General features: G+C 40.4%; 1 protein-coding gene across 9 annotated transcripts in view; it reads left to right on the top strand.

Moving 5' to 3' along the window:
- Window positions 1-24,734, top strand: part of DNM3 (dynamin 3) — a 200,373-nt gene that overhangs the window by 12,371 nt on the left and 163,268 nt on the right. For 7 of the 9 annotated variants that reach the window (XR_003925936.1, XM_030032130.2, XM_030032131.2 and 4 more), the window contains exon 2: window positions 6,360-6,433. Coding sequence is in view for 6 of the 9 variants with exons in the window: in XM_030032130.2 (XP_029887990.1) it covers window positions 6,360-6,433 (74 nt within the window). In the remaining 3 variants the exon portion in view is untranslated. Of the gene's footprint in view, window positions 1-6,359; window positions 6,434-7,662; window positions 7,811-24,734 lie in introns of all 9 variants that reach the window. The other 2 variants (XM_030032132.2, XM_030032133.2) reach the window with 1 other exon arrangement.

Here is a 24,734-nt window from a genome sequence, read left to right as displayed (position 1 = left end):
TAAGTTACTCTTTTGAAACCATGATTAAGTGTTAAGTGATGGTGCACCATTGCTCTTCCCACAAACTGGGGATGCTTCTGTTTTGTCTGTCTCTTCTTTTATGTTTAAAAAAAAATAAAAAATACTGATAGTGTGATAGAGAGCTCCTAAATGAAAACTCTTCACCTACCTGGAAATCCCTTTGGAACACATCATGTTTATATTTTGTTTGTTTGATATGTGTTCATTTCTTTGTAAGCTATAGGCCTGCATTATAATGAGACAACCTCACTGAAGGAGTCCCTGTCTAGTTTGCTTTTCAGCATTTCACTATGGTTTCTGCCCTCTCTGAAATTTGAAAGGGTGTTCCCATCTCTTCCATGGGACTCTTCCCATTAAGGAGTTGTCTAATTACTTTTTCAGCTTGTTTGCTTTCTGACCATCAGTCAGAGAGGGTGGTATGACAAAGGAAAGACAACATACAGCGACATGAATGTCCTTTTCTTCCCCCCCCTTTTTTTTTTCCTTACAGTAAAGTTGTCTACTGTAGCAAAGATCAGACCCCTAACTGTCTTGTTATTTTAAAGTGCTAAGGTGTTGGTATGGCCACTAGTAACTTGTTTCACCATCCTGTGACATCAGTTTTTGAGACCTGGGTTTTAGCAAGTCAAATTCAAACTAGTATCTGTTACCTTTACACATTAAACAAACGTTTTAGTAGATATATTTGTCCAGATCTCTGATACTGGAAGTGTGCACTGTTAGAGACTGAAGACAGTACAGTTTATGTTGTGCAGTAAGACATGAGTAATTTTATAGCTTTTATGGTAAAAATTATTTGGCCCTGAAAATATTTTGCTCTTGAAAATATTTAATGATATTCTAGCAGATGAGTGCATTTTAAGATTGAAGAGTTATTGAAATAATGTTCTGGAATACCTGGCTGCTTGCATCTTGCTTGCATTTGATATATTCAGTACTGGCTAGGCAACACTGGACAGGCTTTGCTGCTGGTCTCCAAACTGTCATGTCACAGCAGCTTTGCTGCTGAGCCAGTATAGCTGTCATCAGCGGTGTACCTTTTGCTGAAAATGCTCTGAGAATAAAGATGTAAAAGTAGTTTGGTTCTTAATGTAGGATGCATGCCTTTTAAAGGAGCATATGTTTCATTCCCAGCTTTATTCTTGCACAGTGTGTTTCATTCTGGTTTCCTGCACCATGTTATTGTTAAGTGGTATTGCAGTTGTGCACACAGGTACTCTCACAGGCTCACTCCCCCCACTGTGAAGACAGCCTTTTCTCTCCCTTGTTGGTGTCTTTGTGCACAAATTCTCAGGCATGTCCTTTTTTCTAGATGGATTTCTTTGCAGCTGCTCCAACTCTGATGTGATTTTTCTCCCAGCTCTCACTAAACATATCTGTACATACTGACCAAAAGTTTTGGAAGAGCAACTATCTCAGGCCTGTCCTTTAAAGAAGAATGTTAAGTGTGCGACCAGGACATAGAGGGGCATCATTCTTTTGGTCAGAAGGAACCTTTGTAACTTGGCTGTGTTCAGTCCTATCATATTTCTTGCTGCTGAAGCTTTTTGTGGTGGTTTGTGTTTTTTTTTTTTTTTCTTCTTTAAAAAACATTTTATTTAGGTAGATGTTTTAGGGAAAAATGAGGGTGTGGGGCCATTCCTAATAGGGTGGGGTGTTTTTTTTTCAGCACCACAAATAAACCCTGTGTGGAAAGCTTTCCATATCAAGGGGAGGGGGAGAAGACCTGCATCCTGTCTTGTGGATGTCAAAGTAGACATTTCTGCAGAAGCAGTTTTACAGTATTTAATCTGATTCCTTTGCTGCTAAAATTGTAATGTGGTGCTATGTTGCTTTTCCTTAAAAAAGTGCAAGTTATGTCTCGGATTTGACTTACACTTCTGTGTGTGTTTAAAGATCTGCCTTTTTCTAGAAGCAGAGTTTGGGTATTTATTTGTAACATCTGATTTGGGCTGCGCAGAGAAAGTGCACAGATGCTATTGCCTTGTGGCTGAAGCTGAAATTTCAAATGCTTAAAAAAAAAAAAAAAAAAAAAAAAATCCCTGTCCCTGTGAGGGCAGATTTATTAGAGGTCGATGTTTCTTTCATAGGGGTAAAATACACATTTAGCTGTTAATGGGGGGAAGTTTTTTCCTGAACTCTCCCCATAAACACCTTTTTATCCTTATTCTTTCTTTTTTTTTCCTCTTCAAACTGCACATCTGAAGCAGTAGCTTTATGTCCTGCTGCTGCACACTGTTTAGCTGTTTATGTGATCAACACAGGTTGCCCTCTCACCAAGCAGGAACCTCTCTCTGCTGATGCTTGCTTGAACAGACGATGAGGTTTTCGACAACTGTTCAATTTGTTAGAGAGCGTTATCAAATGCTATCTATTTTGGACATGTTAAGAGAACGTTCTGAAGGAAAATTGTTGTTGTACATTTCTTTCTAATTTTGCTGTTGAGGGAAGGTCAGTGTTGTATAACTAGGAGTTGGATTAATGCAGTGTTCTTTATCTCTGAATGTGCTTAGTCTGGATCAGAAAATCAATAAGCCTTTTCAGCCTTTGACTCCCCGGAGAAGGATTTTACTGCCTCATGTGGTGCTGTAGAGGACCCTAGGTTTTGTGTGATGTTTGTTTTGAATGGCAGTTGCTTTTAGCTTCTTAATGAAATTTTTTTTTTTTTTAAATAAGATCTGAAATGTTTGAAAATCAGAGTATGAAACTGTCATCTCAGTAGGCGTTTTCTACGTTCTGGGCTACTGTCATTTCAGGGCATACAGAGAAATGAGTATGTTTCTATTAAAATTTTCTCCTCCTCCCCATGAGAAGATATCACTAGATGGCACTCACTGAGACACAGGTTTCTCTCCATTGGTAGGTACTGAAACTGCGATAGACCTTTTGAAGGCTTTTAGTGTCTCTCTCAGCTAGTTCTTGTATCCTTTTGCTGTCTCGAGTGTTGTAAAACATTGCAGCAGATATAAATCAGTTTGTGTGATGTTTTTGCATTCTCTTTGTTTTAGAGATTACTTGAATTCCTAATTAATTGTACTTTTGCCTGCAGATCTGTATTTGAGTATAGAAGTTAATGAGCAGGCTTCTGTTTGAAGAGCCTCTCCTTTTATGGTGTGCTTTAGCTTGCAGAGTAACCAATCACACTGTAAGCACACATTAACAGGTATTGAGAAAGTGAGAATTTTATCTAGAAATTAACATTGTTTCATTCAAAATGCTGGGGAGTTCTAAAATGGTGGGGCACAGCTGACAGCCAGTCTTGTTCCTCAGAGCCTTAGAGCTGCTTGCTTATGTGATTTTTATTTATTTATTTGTTTATTTTATGTCTAGCTGTTAGGTTGGGAAGGAAATCTTCAGAGTTTGTATCATGGGTAGAGTTGCCTTATTTCTCTTCTGCAGGCTGCTGAAGCTTAGTTACCTTGTTGGCGCTTGTGGAAAGAGGTTCACTGTTGTTGCATTCCTGAGTCTGTCTTGACCTGGGACTCCTCAGGCCTGATATGCTCTGATTTGCACAAGTAATATCCTGAAATTTGATGAAATAGTTGTGTGTTTTATTTTTCATAGATGTACCCTTTAAGCTTGTTTTAAACCTTGTAGGTTTGTGTGCTGCCTTAAAGGAACTGATAAAATCAGGCATCCGTTAAGTAGCACAAGGTCAGTATGGAGATAGGCAATGATTATAGGTAAGATGTGGTTTCTCAAGTGGCTTGAGGAGACCCATCTAAGCTGTTCTGTCTAAAGGGCTGGCAGGGCTCTATCTTTCTTCCTTTGACTCTTTTGTCCTTCTTCCCACCCCTCCCGAACACACTGCACATTCCTGCCTCACCCTTTGTACTGGCACTAGCACATGTGACAACACGGTCACCCAGATCAGCTCTGCGATTTGACTGAAAATTCATGCCCTAACCATTTGCTGCATTGCTTTTCACCTGAGCCAGAGAGATGAGCCAGGCAAAAAGGTGATTCAGTATCCCTGCTAAGGCAGGAAAAAGGAGGGGATTTTGATGAGTTTAAGCTGATCGTGAAACTGTGTGTTTACCTGTGAATTTTATTCCTCTGAAGATGCTTATTTGAAGGGAGCACTCTTCAAAGCCCCTCACTGAACCTTATCTCAAGGTTTATAGGAGTTTAATAGGTATGGCAACTGGGGAAGACCCTGGGAAAAAAGTTTGTTATTTTGCTTTGGGTTCTGATCATTGGTTTTGCAACTAACAATTGGTGTTGCCAAAATCCGGAATAAAACTCCTTAACAGCAATGAGAAGTTAAGAAGCAGGCACTCCTTTATTGCAGCGCTGGGCACACGGGGGATTGCTCTACCTATCATGTGCACCTGTCTAGTCTAACTGTGCAGGTTAAATACACACCTGTTATACATATTCACTAAATTTCTGGAAAATGTTATACATAATCATTAACTTTCCGATAAATCATTAGCATATGTAAATGTCTCTTCATGCAGGCGCAGTGAAGGTCTCTGGTGGTTTTCAGAAGCCCTCTGGTGGGCTTCCATAGTCTTCCTCACTTGTCCGCTTCTTGACCTCTCTTAGGGGATTCTGCGCAGTACAATTCTCCCCATCATCTATATTAATTTACATAAAAATGCATACTATGTCTATTCTTAAATGTAACCTTTCTAATAATTGGTCCTTCAGTCATACCATCTTAGTAATATTCTTATGTTAAAACAATCATTGGTTAATCTCACTTAACTCTACTGATTAGAATCCTTGATAATTAGATCGAGGTCGGAAGGGTAAGGGATTTCCAAGCAGCAAACTGGAGTCCATAAGGGTTTCCTTAGTTTCCTAAACCAAAACACTACAAATCAACAAATCTTTGTCAAAGTTTCTGTGGTTAACTGATTTTAGACAATACTTGAATTCTTATGGTTACACATAGTACATTTTCTAAAGTTCCTAAGTTCCTATGACTACATTTCAAACTTAACACTCCCATACCTATGCTTCACAATTTTCTACTTCTTAATCAAACCAAACTCTTTTATGTGATTAAATTTTGATTTCTTTACCAGAATATTTGCAACATTGGTTCAAAGTTTTTCTAGGGTTTCAGTTGGCATAGGGATCCCTCTGTCCTTGGATGCATGGAAAGGATCATGGGGGTGCATAATGATACGACAGAGTTGCTGTCTTTGCTTCGTTGCTTGCTTTCTGGTCCAAGGACGCTCCTTCCTGCTGTCCTAGAGTACTTGCAGGGTTCAGCTTTTACTTAAAAACTTCTGGGCGGAAGTGTTGCTAGAAAAGTTATTTGGGGATTTGAACTGGCAGAAGTGTGTGAAAGAGGAGGTGCAGAGTGCTTGTTGTCCCACAAATGGGGTTCGTTTACCCAGTGTGCAAACCAATAGCACACAGAGTTGAGGTATTTTGAAATTAATTTAATTGATGCGCATGAATGGGTGCCTGTCTCAAGACAGCGCACCTTTGTCTCAAAAATTCCCACATTTATATGCTTAAGTAATACATATTCATTATTATTTCCCATAATGATTGGTTATTTCTTCTTCGCCTCTCACGTAAATTAGTGCACAGACTCTGTCTTCTTCTTTCATTGTCTTCTTTTGAGTAGGTAGTATCATGTGAGTAGGTGGTCAATGAGTCGGTGGTCACGATCTCCCCCTGTAGGAATTACCTTTTACCTACTTCTTACTCTGTCTTGGCAGTTCCAAGCAGTTCTTCAAGGTTTATTGACCAGACCACAGTCCATTACCTTTTCTGACATAAACATAAAGCCCTGTTGTCTAATAGTTAGTTCCTAAACCCTAAATCATGCCTAGTTATTGTTTCCCTATTTTTAAATATTAACTGATGGGGGCTGTACAGAGGACTTTAGCAGTTCCCTGGTTATTTCAATCATATTATACATATTAATTGATAACATGGTGGCAATTTGGTTTGGCCAGAGCTCTGATGTGGTGAGTGAGAGTGTGTGTGCTCATATGCCCATATCCTCTTCAAATCAAGTATAGGGTGAGGACACATTTATTTAGAGAGCCCAACAAATGTGGGCATGGCTTCGGGTACTCTTACTACGCAAAGTGAGTTTTGAAATGTTATATGTGGTGATTATGAAGAAAGAGAATTGGTAATGCCTTTGAGACAGTAATTTAGTTTTAATATGTATTTGTCTAGTGACCTACTGCTATCTCAAACCAAAATTAACAGCCCTGCTTTATACTAGTGTTTGATGTAAATCCGTCCCCACCAACTTTCCATTTTCATCACAGCTGAAGGTATAGAGGAGGTTCCAATTTAGTCCAATATCTTATATAACTGGACAGTGCTTTCTGGGTAGTAACTATTTTTTTTAATGTTTCTAGGGATTTTCTTCCACGAGGTTCTGGAATTGTAACAAGACGACCATTGGTCCTGCAACTCATCACTGCCAAAACAGGTAACCTCTTTCTCTTTTTGCTTCAATGGCTGGACAAAGTGCTGATGTACTTCAGCAGGAGGAAAAAAATTTCTAGGAAAACTTAAGCAGTGTGAAGAAAGGTGCAACTAGACAGTCTGGAACAAAGGCCCGCTGCCTCAAAACTATGCCCAGGACCAACTAATTTCATTGTCCTATCTGGGAAAACAGTAAAATCTAAATCCTAGAGTACATAGTAAATTTAATCCAAGATCAGACTTGAAACAGTGGAGAAACAGTGTTACATACAAAGTGTTTTAGAAATTAGCTTTGATTTATTTGTTTCTTGATGAACTTTACAGTTGTATTAGTTAACACACCAAAATTGCTGTACTTCTATCTTTAACTCTTGCTCCAGTGCACACAGATTTGATTCCACACAGCTTGTTTTTGTGACTTGTCTTTTTTGGTTGGGCTCACTGCACTAAATAGAGCAGAAGGTAGACTGGGGGAGAACGAGGCTTCTGTGTATTTGCCTGGTCAAAAATAAAAATACAGTATTTGTATACCACTGAGCTATGTGGTGTATTAAGATCTTTCATCAGAATTCACCACTTTGTACTCTTCCAAGGGGCACTTAATGTGCTGTTGTGTAGCTTAGTTTCCTAGCATATATAAAAGCAGCTATGGTTTTCCATTGTTCAAATTTCTTTGTTGTTGTTGCTTCTAAACCAATGTAAGCAACAAAATCACTGGATTACTGTTGACTTTACTTAAAATAGTAAAAAGAAATGAAATAACACCTGAAACAGCATTTAAAAATAAAAAGTGCTCTTTAAATTATGGAATGTGATGAAACTGCGGAAGAAACAAAATTGAATCTGCCCATAGAACATTAGTCTGTCCCTACGTGTGAAGTGTATTTAAGTTTTTTTGTGCACTTTTTTCCTAAAAGGTCTTTTTGTTGTTCAGCGGAAAGGTAGACTTCAGTCTGCCTAGGCTCCAGGTTTTTTTCTGAATTACTGCTTTTAAAGCACATTCATACTTTCAAGGCCTCTGTGAAATTTTCCATGGTGTTTATACTGTGGAAGAGAAAGGAAAAACTGCGGAATCCAGTATTTCTGTATTCTCAGCTTAGAAACTTTAGGACTTTCAAGTGTATAATATGCTTGTAGTGCTTTATATATATTTATATTAAAAGATGAAGTTTGTTTTGGTTGGAGAAATGAACTCTTGCCATTTCTGCATATCTGGCTTTTGATCTCTGACAGAGCATGCAGAAATGCATCAATAAGGCCTAGCTATGGAGAATCTTCATCTAATTTTCCCAGCACCATGTAAGAGCAGAAGAAAGAAAAGAATCAAGCTCTGTGCTGGCATTCCTAACAAAATGACTAAACTGCTGGGACATACGAATTAGTAAGTAAACTCTTACACTCTAACCTCAAGTGGTTAAATACTGATTCTTAGACATCTGTCCTAAACTTAGCCCGACTGGTCTGTATTGCCCTATTTTGTAAATCATCATTGTCCTTGGGTTAAGGGGGCAATGAAAGGGCTTCTCTCTTCCTGGTATTTTCCCCATTAATACGTTCACATAGTATTACTAGCTTTAGGCAGGCCTCTAGGTACTTTCTCTGCTGAAAAGTAGTTCTTCGTTATAACTTAGTAACACAGCAAAAACTTCAAAAATTCTGAAGAACTGAGCTTGAGCCTAATTTTGTGTTTACTGGATGTCAAGACATATTTCTCCCTTTAGGAAATCCTGTGTATTTCTTGTTTGGGATTAGATGCCAAGACCTTTAAAATGCAAGCTTTAATTATTTTGTTACTTTCTTTAAACTTTGTTCCGCTGCTGTTGTTTTTGGTGGTGAAATTCCAAATAGCTTTATCTTTTAAGCCACCTTTATCTTTCTGAACTAATGTTAAAAAAAGAAAATAAACTGTTTAGAGAAGCACAGTGTTCTTTTACAGGAAGCAGGCGCTGGAGTGATTTTTATCAAGTCCATAATTATCTAAAATGTTATAGAAAGTAATTAGAGGACTGTATCAGCTTCTTGCTGCTGTAGCAAGCTTGACTGATCTCTAATCCTAGGATCTTTCTTGGCTCTTTTGAAAGTAACTATTCTTAACCTTATAGTATTCTTTGCGAGGGAGGGGACACTTTCTATATAGGCATGCAGAGATGACTGCAAGATATTTTAGCAATGTTTTGGAACTGGCTGAGAATCTTTTTGGAATGTGAATTTGATTGACAGAGGAGGTTAAAGCTTCATTTAACTTTGAGTCATTGCACTAAGGGAAAAAGATTGGCAGCTGAAGCATTTGTGCACACCCAAGTAAGAGGAAACTTTGACCACTCATTATTAGGGTTGGACATGTCATGGAAGGGTGCAGCAGGATTTTGTTGTGAGGAGTTATCAGGGCCTCTCCAACATCTGGCACATCTGGGTAAAGAGCTGTTACCGCTGTGAATATGCAACGGGTAACATGAAATAATTCAATACTAAGGGATTTATCTCATGAGATGTGGATTATTATTTTTTTAAAAATTTGTTTGCTTCCTCTTTCTTTAAAAATTCTGTGTAATTAGTACAAAGCTGTTTTGTAGTGACCTGTTGACGTCCTTTAATCACTAACATTTGTTGGTGGGAACAGTACAATTCCTGAATGGCTTTATGCCATTTGCACTTCCACATCCATGCAAATACTGTACTCTGCTGAAATCTTGGAGGCAAAGACAAAGGTTTTAATTAAATATTGCAGCTGACAAGTAGTCTTTAGTAGTTGTGACTGTTTTCCTCAGAGTTTGATAATGTGAGAAATACCTAGTAGCATAGAATAAATCAAAATATGGATGTTAAAAATAATTTACAGTCCTCTGAAGGACTCTGACTTGTTCTTGACTATCCTACTTTGAGTCTCATTTGGGACTGCCCAGCTGCATTCCACATAAAATTGTAAATGTGGCCTGTATTCAATAAATTACTGTACTGGCTAGAGGAGAGAGGGGAAAAAAAATCTCCATCTTGTAAATACTTTGAGGCTCCAAGGTGGCTTTCTTCTTGCAGTGAGAGGCTGATACTCATTATTTGTCCCAAAGTAGTTCATTGGCAGTCTTGTAGGTAGGGTCACAATTTTTCATTCTTATTCTTCATCTCATGGTTTTGGTTCAGTTGCTCCTCTTCTCCTGAAGAAAAATGGCATATATGATGTCTTGCTGGAAGAGAGAATAGAACCAAATAAGCATGCAGTCTTTGTTCTGCAATAAACAGGCCTAAGTTCTGGTAAAGTAGCTTTGTTTCCCACCCAGAAGTCACAACTGAAAAAAAGTTCCCATCTGACATCAAGCTTGCTAAGTAATCCAAGTGCAGCTTGATACTCTTCTCTCTGGTCACTGCATTTGGCCCTGGGCAATTCCCCAGCCTTGGGAATATCTAGTGTCAGGTCTAACAAGACTCTTGTGCTTTTGTTGTTGCTAGTTTCCGAAGGAGCTCAGAGTAGAGAATGTTTTTGGAGAAAATAGTCCCATCTGGGAAGATGCAATTCAGTGAGTTTTTAGAAGGCACAAGTGTGGACAGGGTGCTGTTAGCTGGGAGGCTGTCTTATGGTGAACTTCAGGTTTTACAAGGCAGGCAAGACAGCTGTGATAAATTAGCTTAGCCATTCAGAGGATGTATGTGGGAGGAATTGCACCTGCTCTTTTCCTGGGTGAGAAGTTGGATGTGAAGGCCATTTATTTTCTGAGAGTCTGATGTCTAAATTCAGGCAAAAGACATGCTGGTTCTTTGAGTATTTGACTGCTGCGTAAGATACAGGGAGCTCATTCTTTCTCACCAGACAGCATTTGTTCTAGATGCTAAACTGTTGTGGTATTTCAGCAGTTAACAATGAGTGGAGAGTGCTGGTCTCTCACTTTCTTACTTATGATTCCTTTTCAGGAGGAGGAATGCATTATGTATTCTCCTAGTTTATTTATTATTTATTTGTTAAAGCCTATTTCTTAAACATTCCAAATTTTTGTTTCACAACTTTCAGTATGCTTCCTAGCTTTGTGATTCTTTGATCTAATGGATCAGTAAGATTAAATGTGTTTTGTAGGAGTTAATAGATACTTTTAAATGGTGCTGTTGAGTACTTTGGGAAGGTAATGACTTGAAATGCCTGAGAAGGTCTTGAGAGGAGGGGGTTTTTTCCTTTTTTTTTTTCTTTTTTTTTTTTCTGTTGCCACACCTGATGTATAACCTTAGGCAATCTGTTCTTCCTCTTGCTGTGCTTTCTTCTGCCTGTGGAAGTGAAATAATTATCTAGATTTCTTGAGACTGGATAGTATGTTTTTTTAAACAGCAGTGACAACAAAAAATGTACTTAGCTTTTGGGTGAAGCCTTTGTTGTAGGTCTTCTGTTTGTTAGAAATACATCACCTGCTATATAAATCCTGGTTTTTGTTATTTACATGTTAAAATATCTTGGCTCTAGGAGGGTTATTTTCCTCATTTTGATGACTGTGTTTGGAGGAATTTCAGATTTTCTTCATGGTCTCGCTTTGGTCTCTGCTAAAGAAGTAGCAGATTAACAGATTTTGAAAATCATTATTGAGGTGGACATTTTCAGATGAATGAGTCATATATACAATATCCACACTTGTTTCAGTTCCGTGAATTAGAACACTAAGTGGAAAGTAAATCAGCATGAGGTTCAAAAGACATTCTGATTTTTTTTTCTGAAATCTTGCAGATGTTCTCTTCTATTGAAGTTGCTGAGCTTTAATGCAAGTATCTTCTGTTGTGAGACTACTCCTCAAACATACCCATCTTTTATTGCCATCTGGTGGCAAAAACCATCCTCTAACAGAAAATGAGAAATTTATAAAAAGAATTTAGATTGGTTATTTCAGCTAACACAAAAGATCTTAGAGACTTCATCAGCAGGAAGGCATTTGGAGTTCTTCAAGGACAAAAAGATAATAAAGAAAAGTGACAGAAAAATCAGTCAAAGTTCACTTTTAGGAAAAAGAAATCTGTAATTAGTTATTAACTAACAATCTGCAAAGTACTTGAGGTGAATAGCAGACAACACAAATTCATTAAGGGAGAAAAAACCATCTTATCTGTCTATTTTTTTTATTACAGGGCAGCAGGCTTTTAAATAAAGGTGTGGTAGGTGTCTTGGGTACAGTAAGGGTTTTTAAATTATCTTGCATGTTTCTTTTAGAGACAGATTTATGAAATATCTCAAGTGTGTATGTAATTTAAATGGTTTGACAACAACAATGGCTATTTACTGTTAATAACAATATAACATTGTGCTAGATTGAATCATAAAAGCAGAGAGAGAAATAACTCACAGGAAAAATGAGAAGCATTTTCAAATATGTTATCCCAGAACACTTGTTTGTATGATTTGTCTAATTTAATAAAAATTGAAGAAATAAATAATCACTTACCATGACGCTTGTGGTTGGATGCACCAAAGAGAAATCTGCTGTGGTAGCTTTTTCATTCTACGTAAAGTATTCTACATGCAGAGACAATGTTTTAATTTTTTATCTAATTGTTCTTTCTCTTAACTTCAGCGTTATACAGAAAAATACATGTCTGAAAACTAGGCATTAGGTAGGATCTCTTTTTCTTGTCTGGCTTTGTGTCCATTCCCACAAAAATGTAAATAAAATGTTTTCCTAGTATTCTTCTGTGTATGAAAGCTGAAAACTGAAGATTGCATTGAAGCATGTGCAGTCTGGCTAAAGGCATCATTCTATACAATCAGTGTAAATATAGAAAAGTGTAAATAGAGATAAGAAGTCTAAACAGATATTCTATATTATAAGTGGAATAGATAATATAGGTAAACCATACATATTCCCTAAATATATCTATGTGTAAATAGATACATAAGTGCAAATATCTATGATGTATAAGGTTTTTAAAATGCAAAGAAACCCTATTTATAGAAAGGCTTTAAAAACTTGACACCCCTGCTCTGCTTGCAGATATAAAAGTACTTTCAAAAGCTCCCCCTTCCCCCTTTTCCCCCTTTTCCCATCCCAGTTTGGGGCCAATTTCCCCCAAACAGGGACTTTCCCCTGTGGGGCCATGCGCACAGAGCAGGAGCCACCACCATAGCACAAAAATACCCCCAAACCCCTGATTCTGGGTCTGCAATAGGGAAAAAAAATAACAGTTTGAGGTTCCCAGAAAAGTCAAGTCTGCCTGGATTTGTGCAGCTGGAAAGCAAACCCCCCATTTTCATGCACAAAACCAAAAATAATTTTTTTTTGTTGTTGTTGTGGAAAAGTGCTGAAAAAAAACCAAATTGAAAATTTTAGAAAAAGCAAAAAACCTCAATCTTTATACTATGGAAAAGCAAAAAAACCCCACCCATTGGTGGGGATTATTCAGTGTGGGTCAATTATCCAGAGTGGATTATCTGTGTCGGGTTATCCCAAGTGAGTTACCTGCTGTGGATTATCCTGGGTGTAGCTGGGTGTATCCTGGGTGTAGCCCCTGACTGTCAATTGCCCACCTCGGTGCACCCCCCCTGCGTTTCCCCCCCTCCCTGTGTGTTTCGTGTTCCCCCTTCCCTCCCGCGAGTTTCCCCCCCACTCCCATCATGAGTTTTTTCCTCCACATGATTTTTCCCCTCATGAGTGTTTTTCCCACATGAATTTCCCCCTCTGCGATTTCTCCCCCACTGCAATTCCCACCCATGTGAGTTTATCGCCTACATGAGTTTTCCCCCTGCTCCCGTTGCGAGTTTTTTCTCCATGTGATTTTTCCCTTCATGTGAGTGTTTTTCCCATGCTAGTTTTGTCCCCCGCCGCGAGTGTTTCCTCCTCCATGGGAGTGTTGACCCACACGAGTTTTTACCCACGTGATTTTTTCTTTGCAAGGTGAACCATGACTCCCAGGCCTGGGGCTCAGGGATCATTAAAGCCTTGTGGGAAGGGGTTTACATCACCCGTGTGACCCACCTGCCTCCGTATGGCTTCAGCGTAGCAGGAGCTAAAGGAGGACGAGGGAAGCGAGGTTGGCATGACTTTGGGACAGAAGGTGCCCACTTGGTAGCAGCGAGCGTCACGCCGGGGGACATCCCTGCAGCGGCCCTGCTGCTGAACTTCCCAAAGCTTCTACCTGTTTGGCATTGCGGCTGGCATCAAGACCGTGTGAACTGAGGCATGTTGGATTACCTGCTCATGTCACATTTGCCCTGTGGAAAATAAATACTAAATAATATTTAGGATCCTCAAATACCTGCCCGCAGCCCTTTAAACACTACGTGAAAGGCAACACCAAGAAATGAATAGTTTTCAAGTTTGCCGATTATTGTGGGACTTAGATAAGAGACCCATGATGCTGTACTTTCACGTATGTGTAGCTTTCTTGTTTAAGATACAAATAAAATCCAAAAGCAGGATGTTGAATAACTTTTCACCCCAAATCTCCTGTAATCACATGGCTACTGCTGTTTGGAGTTTTTTAGGAAAAAAAAAAAAAAGGCAGGGGGGAAGACTGTATCTTTACAAAACAGCTGCAGACCCAAAATGCCAAATAGATCAGTGCTAAGTCACACACAGTTTTAATGCCTGTGTGAGGAGTGACTTACAGTAGAACTCAGCTGTGCTTTATTGCTGGATTGCAAAATTTGGGGTAAATCTGTGATTTGTCTCGCCATCAGTCTATTATGTGTACCTGCTATCCAAGTCCCTCCAGCAAAAATTACCTTTTTTTCTTTTTTTTTTTTTTTTCCCCCCTTAATTTAGCCATGGCTCATGGCTAGATGAACAGAAATGAGGAAACTACTTCTGTTCTGTGAAGATATTATCACTTACCTAGATAATAAATCTATTCCTACCATGCAAATGACTGGCCTCCTTTGGGCTAGAAAAATATTTCAGCAGAGCAAGGAACCAGAGACTTACTGACTTTCTCTGCGAAGAATTTTCCTCTAATTGTTCTCACTTTGGGCAAAAGCTGTTAAGCAACAGAGAGGGATTTAATTTTACTGATAGAAGTATAGAGAAGAACATCTACAGTTAATTCTATCTAGTGATACTAGTAACTAATAAAAATAGTCTACTGGTGATATATATTACCAAATAACCCGAAGCATAGCTTGCATTATTAGTTTTGAGAAGATCATAGGTGATATTCAAGGAGAAAAAGTTAAATTGTTTCATTAGTTTTATGTCTCTGGTTCCAGTGTTAACTGAGTCAGAATTTGATGATTGCCAAGGACAGGCTAGAGGAGCGGGACAAGGCGCTGCTTGTTCATTTGGATTCTTATTCCGTAGGCTGCGCGTGGCAGCACAGGTTATGAACCGTTGTAAAGTCTATTCCTTCAGAACTAGTGGGACCGCAGATGTCACCAGGAGGAATGAGCTCTTGATAAATATTAACACAGCTAAGAAGTAGCAAACATTTTCATTTGAATTACCTTGAAGCCATGTCAGACAGAGACTCTTTCTGTTACTGAGTGTTAAGTGAAATGAAGAGAAAAGCTTCCTTGATTATCAGCTGAGTCAGTCAACTGATTACAACTGGGCACCAAGTATTAATTATTTAATTTTGAAATATGTTTCTGAGAAAATCTGATGAACCACTGGGAAAAAAAAAGGTAACTGAGAAGAATACATTTTATTTTATGCCAGGAGCAGTGCATGAAGAACTGGGAACAAAATTAAAACCACTTGTCAGCTCTTTTTTTTCAGTAGGTAGCTATTTTCCAACTTTGAGATGGCAAATGTTACAAATGTGAATGCTCAAATGGTAGAGCATTGCTTGAGCAACTGAGGTATTTTATTTTGTGCATCTTAATATCTTTCACTTTGAAATATTTTAATATTCCTTGGGTTTTTTTAATTAACAGTTGGCCATGAAACATGCAAAACCCCCATTCATTGTCATTTTGCTTCTAGAGCTAAAAAGGAATACAAGATATTCTAGAAATCTTAAGTTGTCAAAAGTGAGATGGAGGCTTTTGTTAGGTGCTCTCTTGTTTTTAAAATAAGAGACATATTATTTTTGTCTTAACAAGGGAGGGTTTCCCTGTCCCTTGCATTTTGAATCTGAAGGGATTATGGTATTATAGCACAGAGAAGTCGGTATTTGTTGTTTTCCCCTCCTCTCTCTCCTTTGTTGGCTGTCAATTTGCTTTAACTGTTGTTATGGTTTCAACTATTTTTTAATTTTTTTTATAATAGCTCTGTTAGAATAGTAATAAAGTGACTTTTGGGAAGCAGACTTCAGTACCTATACATAAGGGCCTCTATTAATCTGTATTCTCAGATCAGGTCTCCTGAGCTGCTGTTCTTTCTTTGAGTACCAAGCAAGCTCTTTGCCCTGGTGTTCGAGGGCTTTTTACCAAGAAGCGTTTTCCTGGGGAAGAAACATCTAAGTGGAACTTTGAGATCAGGCCTTGATTGCAGGGTGAAGTGAACTGGAACATACACAACTTTGTTCAGCCTTTCTCCAGTCCTACTGCTTAGACCCTGTGGGGACAGGATGTGAGCTTCTGTCTGTGGTTACCATTTATGTCATTATTTCTGATTACAGCCTTGCTGTATGAGATAAACTTGTGTGTTCTGTTTTGAAGGAAGAAACCCCAGTTTTAAAATCCTGAGATATGCTTTTGGTTATGCACCTCTAGGGCAGTAAATCCAGAAGGTTACAATAATTAGTATCAGTATTTGGATTCAAGTGTCGAAACAGGGACCTAATGTCAAGTTTGAGCCTAACAAATTAGGCTGTATCTATCCCTGGTTCCCGGTTGATGACCTTTTAAGGTAAGAGGGCAAGTTGTATGATATTGAAGACTTAGGAATTAATTGTGTTCTCCCACTTCAGCAAAATCACAGCTGTATCTATAAAAGTTTTTACAAACTTCTTAAGCATGGTTTGGATCTAGACTACAAGAAGTTTTTAGGAAATGAGGAGTTGTGTTAAAAACATTACCGTGTTTTTAAGTGATCTTATTTTCATTATGAACTTTTGAAAATGTACAGAACTCCTTTGTTAAAATCATGTGTGTTGTGGTTTAAGCCCAGCGGGCAACAAAGCACTGCGAAGCAGCTTCTCCCTCTCCCCCACCCCTGGTGGGATGGGGAGGAGAAAATATAAAGAAACACCCGTGGGTTGAGACAAGGACAGGGAGGGATCACTCACCACTTATGGTCACGGGCAAAAGACAGGCTCAACTTGGGGAAAAAACAAAATTGGTTACCAACCAAATCAAAACAAGGATAATGAGAAATAAAATCAAATCTTAGAACCCCTTCCCTCTGTCCCACCCTCCTTCCCGGCTCAACTCCACTCCCGGTTTTCTCTACCTGTTGCCTTAAGCCTTCGAAAGACTGATTAACAAATGAGAAGGTGGGGATAGCTTAAAGAAAAAAACAAAACTAAAACATGAGAAGTGTGATATGCTTGCTATTCAACGACTGTTTAGTGTACTAAAGGTGAAGCTTATCTAGTTTAAGATTCTGCTTATAATAGAGGATGCTTAAGGAGTGTTTGGATAATAGTCAAGGCACCAGATAACGGACATTTCAGAGTCATAGACTTGCTAATTAAGGACATACATCCTCCTTCCGCATTGAGAAACGAGGGGTTGGCGAGAGAAACAAAGCCCCTGGTGTTCTCAGATGATGGATGCCCATCAAAGGATGAAAGGATTAGGGGTATTCCCCAAACGACCACCCACTACCACCAGAGACCCCCGCAGGTGCAGACGACTCTGGGATGATCGCTCAAGAGAACAACGTCATGCTTGCTCAGAATAATGAATATGCAATAGTTAGGTGGAACATACGTATTAGATAGGCATGGTGCTTTAACTATAGTGTGTAAGTATGGACTGAAAACCTCAGTAGGTGTGCTCGATTCGTGGAAATCTTCCACCTTGCACCCTGCGCAGAATAAAGCAATGTCTCCTCTCTAAACATACTTTGTGTGTTTTGGGAGTTACTTTCTGATCAGGTAACGGTTTTGGCAACCCAGGTGGGGCTTTAAAACTGGATTTCAATCAAAGCTTGCTACTGCCGGAGGAATCGCGAGCTGGACTCCAGCGCGCATCGGGGGATTTTTTTCTGGGGCAATTTCCTGGTGGATGGTAAGTGATTGGTTGGAACTGGGGTAGAGACATTGCTATTTTGATATTATAAAGTGTATCTGTTTAAGGTACAAATTGGTGGATTAATTGCAGCTGCTGGTTGGAGGTATTTTATCTCTCCTGCATTAGTACGGTGATGACTGGTGCAGGTAGAGAGTTGGGTTTGGTTCAGTGTGCTTGTATTTTTGGTACTATTGGTTGTTTTAAATTGTTGTATTAGGTTATATTGGAGAATATTTACAAATGGGAAACTCAGCTTCCTCTGAGGAAGGGGGAATAATTAAAGCTTCACTGTTGGGTTGTATTTGAAACATTGGAACAAGTTTGGTGGGGATCCCCTAACAAGGAAGAAATTAAAAGAGTACTGTACTCAATGGTGGCCAGTGTATAAATTAGATGATGAAGAAAAATGGCCGGAAACGGGAACTTTTAATTATAATACCATTTTATAGCTAATGTTGTTTTTTAGAAGGCAAGATAAGTGAGATGAAATCCCGTATGTGGATATGTTCTTTGCTTTAAGAAATGATTATGAAACAAGAAAGAAATGCAAATTGTCAGTATTTGATTCAAACATGTTAATGAATGACAATATCTCAACTGATTGAGATTGCTTGTAAGGTGTATAATAACAGAGAAGAGTTAGAGGGAAAAAAAAAAAAAGAAAAACTAAATGAGAAACTAAAAGATCAGAAGCAAAAGGCTGCTGTTTTAGCAGCAGCATTTACTCAAACACAAACATCCTCCAGGGGAAGGGGTTTCTTGAGAGGACAGGGATGTGGAAGGGAATGGGGAGGAGGGGGAAACATACTTGGTCTCCCCCTTCTGCCCCTATCCCTGAGGCCAATTTACTAATGATTGGTACAGAGGATTCTGATTGATGGGGACCAGGGGCTGAGCCCCAGCCAAGCCCCTGGTTCCAGTCAAGCTGGGAAATGAAATTGTTAAATTTTTGGTAGATACAGGGGCAACTTCTTCTGTGTTAAATAGCTGTAAGGAACCTATGAGTAAGTTCTCTATGTCGGTGGTTGGTGCCATGGGAAAGCGAGAGGTTAGGCATGAATTTTTGTATATGCCGAAATGTCCATTACCTCTTGTGGGACGAGATTTACTAAATAAATTGGGAGCACAGATAACTTTTGGAAAAGAAAAAAAAAAAAAACCAACAAAAACCCCACAAAATTCAAGTGCATATTCCTCAGAGTAATGCCTGGAGAGCACACGTTTATGTTACAGGAATCAATGGAAATCAAGGACATGTAGAATGAACAAGTTGAAATCTCCAAAATTATGGATGTGGTGGTTGTAATGAACGGGTTAACTTTGTTCATGAAATCGCATATGGAGGAAGGAATATTCTTCACTTATCTAAGACCATGAGTACCGATGATTAGCATATGTAGAGAGACGTTTACAGAGCATGAATGGGACTTGAGTCACCTAAAGAACAGCTGAGGAAGACTTTGGCCTTCATCCCAACAACCACCTAAAGGCAAATTACGACCACTTAACACCTGATGGCACAAGATACCGAAGATACCAGCCAGCCGTCACGTATCAGGGACTAAAAAGACTGTATAAATAAAGAGGCTCTTCCCCTGTTTGGGTGCGAGCTTGTGGCGGAGCACTGTCTCCCCGGCCGCCCAGCGCTGTTTTGCTCTTTTATCGCTTGCTAATAAATTCGATCTTTTATTTAATACAAATTGGCTCCTCCAATTTGTCACGAGCGTCTATAACAAACTTGGTGCCGTGACTCGGATCCAGGTTCTTTGGTGCGGACCCTTTCAAGCGGGGAGGCGCCCTATCCCCGGATAGCCCCGTCTTGAGGAGGTGTCGTCACCACACCCTGGATCCACGAACCCCTCTAAAATTACGATAACTGAGCAAAAGAACCTGCAGGACCCCTTAAATTTTGTGCACGAAGACCAAACGAAGACCCCGGGAGCGGGTGAGTATATAAAGCGTGAGCCGTTTGGTTGGGGTGGTTATCCCGAGGTGTGATTGTGTGTGAGGTCTCTCTGAGATCGTACGAGTGCGGACCCTCCAGTAGTGCAGTTCTCGTAGCCCGCGAGGGAGCGAGTCACGACCGAGGGGAAGTGAGTGTGTGTGTGGATAAAGGCACCTCGGAAGATGGGACAGAGGAAAAGCAAGCCCTCTGGACCCATGGGGATGGGGAAGGGAAGTAAGTTACCAGACATACCCCCAGATAGTCCCCTAGGCCTGATGTTAAGATATTGGGACAGTTCACCAAGGAGAAAGGATAGGTCTAAGGAAAAGATGATTAGTTATTGTATTGAGGTTTGGGGTGGAAAACCTCTCAGCAATCCTCATGTACTCTGGCCTGTGTTCGGGTCCTCTGAGGATTGGGTGTGTCAACAATTAAATATATGGGTAAACAATAAGAGACCACCAGCCAGCCCAGAGGAAAGTGAATATGCTGCCTTATGGATTTCCCAATCCCGGGAACTGTCATTCCTCTTTGCCTTAAGGGAAAACAGACCAGATAAACCTCGAAAAGATGCTGAGAACCCCCTTTGGCCCCCTCCCTATGCTCCTCCTCCTCAGGACCCACTCCAAGGCCAAGAAATAGTCCAGGCCCAGGAAGGGTCAGATTCGGAACGTAATTCCTCGACCCCGACACCCCCTCCCAGAAGGTCTGCACGCAATAAAATAAGGAGAGAAGAGGAAAGATTGTTTCCTCTTCGAGAAATGTTAGTACCTGGCGGGGATGGACAGGGGGGACCGGGAACGGGGTATGTGGCAGTTCCCCTTAATACAGGGGATGTAAGGGAATTTAAGAAAGAAATGGGGAGTTTGTTAGATGATCCCCTGGGGGTAGCCGAGAGGTTAGATCAATTCTTGGGACCAAATTTGTACACGTGGGATGAATTACAGTCTATCCTGGGCATATTATTTACCGTAGAAGAAAGGGACATGATTAGAGGGGCTGGGATAAGGCTGTGGGACCAGCAACATCAGGCTGGCCCGGCGGCGGATCAAAAATGGCCCTTAAATCGGCCAAACTGGAATAATCAGGATCCGGCTCACAGGAATAATATGTCAGACTTGAGAACAATTATAATACAGGGGATACGGGAATCTGTTCCCCGAGGACAGAATATTAATAAAGCCTTTAGTGAAAGGCAGAAAAAAGATGAGACCCCGACAGAATGGCTTGAAAGGTTAAGGAAAAGCTTCCAGTTATACTCTGGGGTAGATCCTGCCACTCCTGTGGGACAAGCGTTGCTGAAAACTCAGTTCGTGGCCAAATCATGGGAAGATATTAGGAAGAAGTTAGAGAAAATTGAGGACTGGCAGGAGCGGGGGTTGGATGAATTACTTAGAGAAGCTCAGAAAGTGTATGTGAGGCGAGAAGAAGAAACTGAAAAGCGGCAGACTAGACTGCTGGTTGCAGCAGTAAGGGAAGGACAAAAGGGTGTGATAAGGAGACCTTGTAGGCCCGATGGGGGAGATAAGGGAAGAATGGAGAGGAGAGGAGATAAAGCCGTGGAATGTTTCGATTGTGGGAAAAAAGGGCACATGAAGAGAGAATGTAGAAAAAGGATTCAGGATGAAAAAATGTTCCAGGAGGATTAACGGGGTCAGGGGCTCTATGTGCTGAGGACCCCCGATAAAAAGGAGCCCTTGATAACTTTAAAAGTGGGTCCTCAGCGCCAGGAGGTGACCTTTCTTGTAGATACCGGAGCCGAAAGGTCTACCGTACAATCATTACCTCCGGGATGTAAAATATCCAGGGATAAAGTTAATGTAATTGGAGCAAAAGGGGAACCTTTCAGGGTCCCCGTGATAAAAGATGTGGCGGTGGAATCAAGTTGCAGATGCGGAATCGGAACGCTCTTGTTAGTACCTGAAGCGGAATATAACCTATTAGGTAGGGATTTAATCATAGGAATGGGGATTCAAGTAGACGTGGAAGAGGAAGAGTTAAAAATTAGGCTTTGTCCTCTTACAGAGGTAGACGAGAAACAAATTAACCCCGAAGTGTGGTATACTCCCGAAACGGTTGGAAAACTGGATATTGAACCATTTGAGGTGGTTATTAAGAACCCCGAGATTCCAGTGAGAATTAAACAATATCCCATATCTAATGAAGGGAAAGGGGGACTAAAACCTGAGATCGAGAGACTAATAGAAAAGGGGGTACTCGAACCCTGCATGTCCCCTTTTAATACCCCGATTCTACCAGTAAAAAAATCCGATGGTAGCTATCGGTTGGTGCATGACCTAAGGGAAATCAATAAACGGACTGTCAGCCGGTTCCTGGTAGTGGCAAACCCACACACCCTGCTGAGTCAGTTGGGACCCGAGAACCAATGGTATAGCGTAATAGATCTTAAGGATGCATTCTGGTCATGCCCTCTAAAGGAGGAATGTAGAGATTATTTTGCCTTCGAGTGGGAAGACCCAGACACTCATAGGAGACAGCAGTTAAGGTGGACTGTACTCCCCCAGGGGTTTACAGAATCCCCAAACTTATTTAGACAAGCCCTAGAACGGGTTCTACGGGAATACCAACTGCAGGATGGGGTCATACTAATACAGTATGTGGATGACTTATTGTTAGCAGGAGAAAATCAAGAAACAGTCAGAAAAGAAAGCATACGGTTGTTAAATTTCTTGGGCCTTCAAGGCCTCAAGGTATCACGGCCAAAACTACAGTTTGTGGAAAAGGAGGTGAAATATTTAGGACACTGGATAAGCAAGGGGACTAAAAAGTTGGACCCCGAACGAGTAAATGGAATTTTATCACTAAAAGCCCCGAGGAGTAAACGACAGATTAGACAATTGTTGGGACTATTTGGGTATTGTAGGCAGTGGATTGAAAACTTTAATGCGAAAGCACGATTTTTGTATCAAAAATTAACTATGGATGGGTTGCTTAAATGGACCCCGGAGGATGAAGAGAGATTAGAGAGTCTCAAGGCTGATCTAGTTAACGCTCCTGTCTTGAGTCTGCCTGATGTGAGGAGACCCTTTTATTTATTTGTGGCCACTGAAGAGGGGACAACATATGGAGTTTTAACCCAGGAGTGGACAGGGAAAAAGAAACCTGTAGGGTATATTTCCAAATTATTAGACCCCGTCAGCAGAGGGTGGCCCACCTGTTTACAGGCAGTTGTTGCTGTAGCCCTGATAGTGGAAGAAGCAAATAAGATAACATTTGGAAGTGAATTAAAAGTGTTCTCCCCCCATAATATTCGAGGGGTTCTCCAACAAAAGGCTGAAAAATGGATCACCGATGCTAGGCTTTTAAAATATGAGGGGATCCTGATCCATTCCCCTAAATTAGAGATCGGAACAACGAGCTTACAGAACCCGGCGCAATTTTTGTATGGAGGTCCTGAAGAAGAGTTAACACATAATTGCCTCCAAACCATAGAACAACAAACAAAAATTAGGCCAGATCTAGAGGAGGTAGAATTAGGGGAGGGAGAAAAGCTATTTGCTGATGGATCATCTCGAGTAATAGCAGGGAAAAGGAAGTCAGGATATGCAATTGTGGACGGGGGGAGCCTAAAAGTAAAGGAATCTGGACCCCTCAGTCCTAGTTGGTCGGCGCAGGCATGTGAGTTATATGCAGTACTTAGGGCATTGGAACTTTTGAAGGACAAAGAGGGAACCGTGTACACTGATTCAAAATATGCGTATGGAGTGGTACACACTTTTGGAAAAATTTGGGAGGAACGGGGACTTATTAATTCTCAAGGAAGGGGTTTGGTTCATGAGAAACTCATTGTCAAAATTCTACAAGCAATAAGAGGGCCCAAGCGAATAGCTGTAATACATGTTAAGGGACACCAAAGAGGAACAACCCCCGAAATTCGAGGGAATAATCTTGCTGACCAGGAAGCCAAGGCGGCAGCACTACTTGCTGTGACCATCGCCCCGCTGGCAGGTGAAACGCCAGCAAAAATCCTTAGCCCACAGTTTAGTAAACCAGAAATGGATAAATTGAAGGAAATGGGAGTAGTGGAAAAAGAGGGTAATTGGGAACTACCCGATGGGAGACAAGTATTACCAAAAGCACTAACATGGAAAATAATGAGAGGTATGCACTCAAAGACTCATTGGGGTGTCCAAGCGCTGGTTGATCAATTCGCAATAAAATACATGTATATTGGGGTTTATAATGTAGCCAAGGGAATCGTACAGGGGTACCTAACGTGTCAGAGGATCAATAAGCATCATCTTAGAGAAAAAGTACAAGGGGGACGGGAATTGGCACACCGACCATTCGCCAAAATAGAGATTGATTTTACTGATCTCCCTAAAGTAGGGCGATATAAACACTTACTTGTATTGGTGGACCACCTCACTCACTATATTGAAGCGTTCCCTACTGCTAGGACAACTGCCAATACAGTGGTAAAAGTACTTTTGGAACATATCATACCGCGATATGGAAATATTGAAACTATTGATTCAGATAGAGGCCCACATTTCATTTCCAAAGTAATAAAAGAAGCTCTAGCCCCCTTTGGAACTAAATGGGAGTTCCATACACCTTGGCACCCCCAAAGCTCCGGGAAAGTAGAACGGATGAATGGAGAAATAAAGAAACAATTAACTAAGTTAATGATAGAAACCAAAATGTCATAGGTAAAATGTTTGCCAATTGCTTTATTAAATATTCGGACTCAGCCCCGAACAGATACTGGAATTTCCCCATTTGAAATGTTATATGGCATGCCCTATGATATGGAATGCCCAGCCAATTACCCTACTTTAGATGAAGATAGTATTAACCCTTATATTGTTCAGCTGATGAAAAGGAGAGAGAAATTGCGAAAGAAAGGAATGGTAGTACAGAGGCCGCCCCTGGATATATCCATACATTCAGTAAAGCCAGGTGATATGGTATTAATCAGAGCCTGGAAAGAATCCTCTCTCACTCCTAGGTGGGAGGGGCCCTTTCTTGTTTTACTTACCACAGAAACTGCTGTCCGGACTACAGAACGAGGATGGACGCACGCCTCGCGAATTAAAGGACCTTTACCCAGAGATCAGTGGGAAGTAACAAAGACTTCAGAGAACTTAAAACTAGTGATAAGGAAGAAAAAGGAACTGCATGAATGAATAAATCCTTTTGGAAGAACGGTAAAACCTAGTTAATACCAGTGGTTCCAGGTGTCACCTGGAGAGAATTTACAGATGGTAAACTTTACTCCTTGGCTTACAGAACAGATACCTCATCAAACCAGCGGAGCTGGTA

Source organism: Aquila chrysaetos, chromosome 12, assembly GCF_900496995.4.
Source record: "Aquila chrysaetos chrysaetos chromosome 12, bAquChr1.4, whole genome shotgun sequence".
Classification (NCBI taxonomy): Eukaryota; Metazoa; Chordata; class Aves; order Accipitriformes; family Accipitridae; genus Aquila; species Aquila chrysaetos.
Note: the sequence above shows the minus strand (reverse complement) of the source record. Positions and strands in the feature narration are given on the sequence as shown.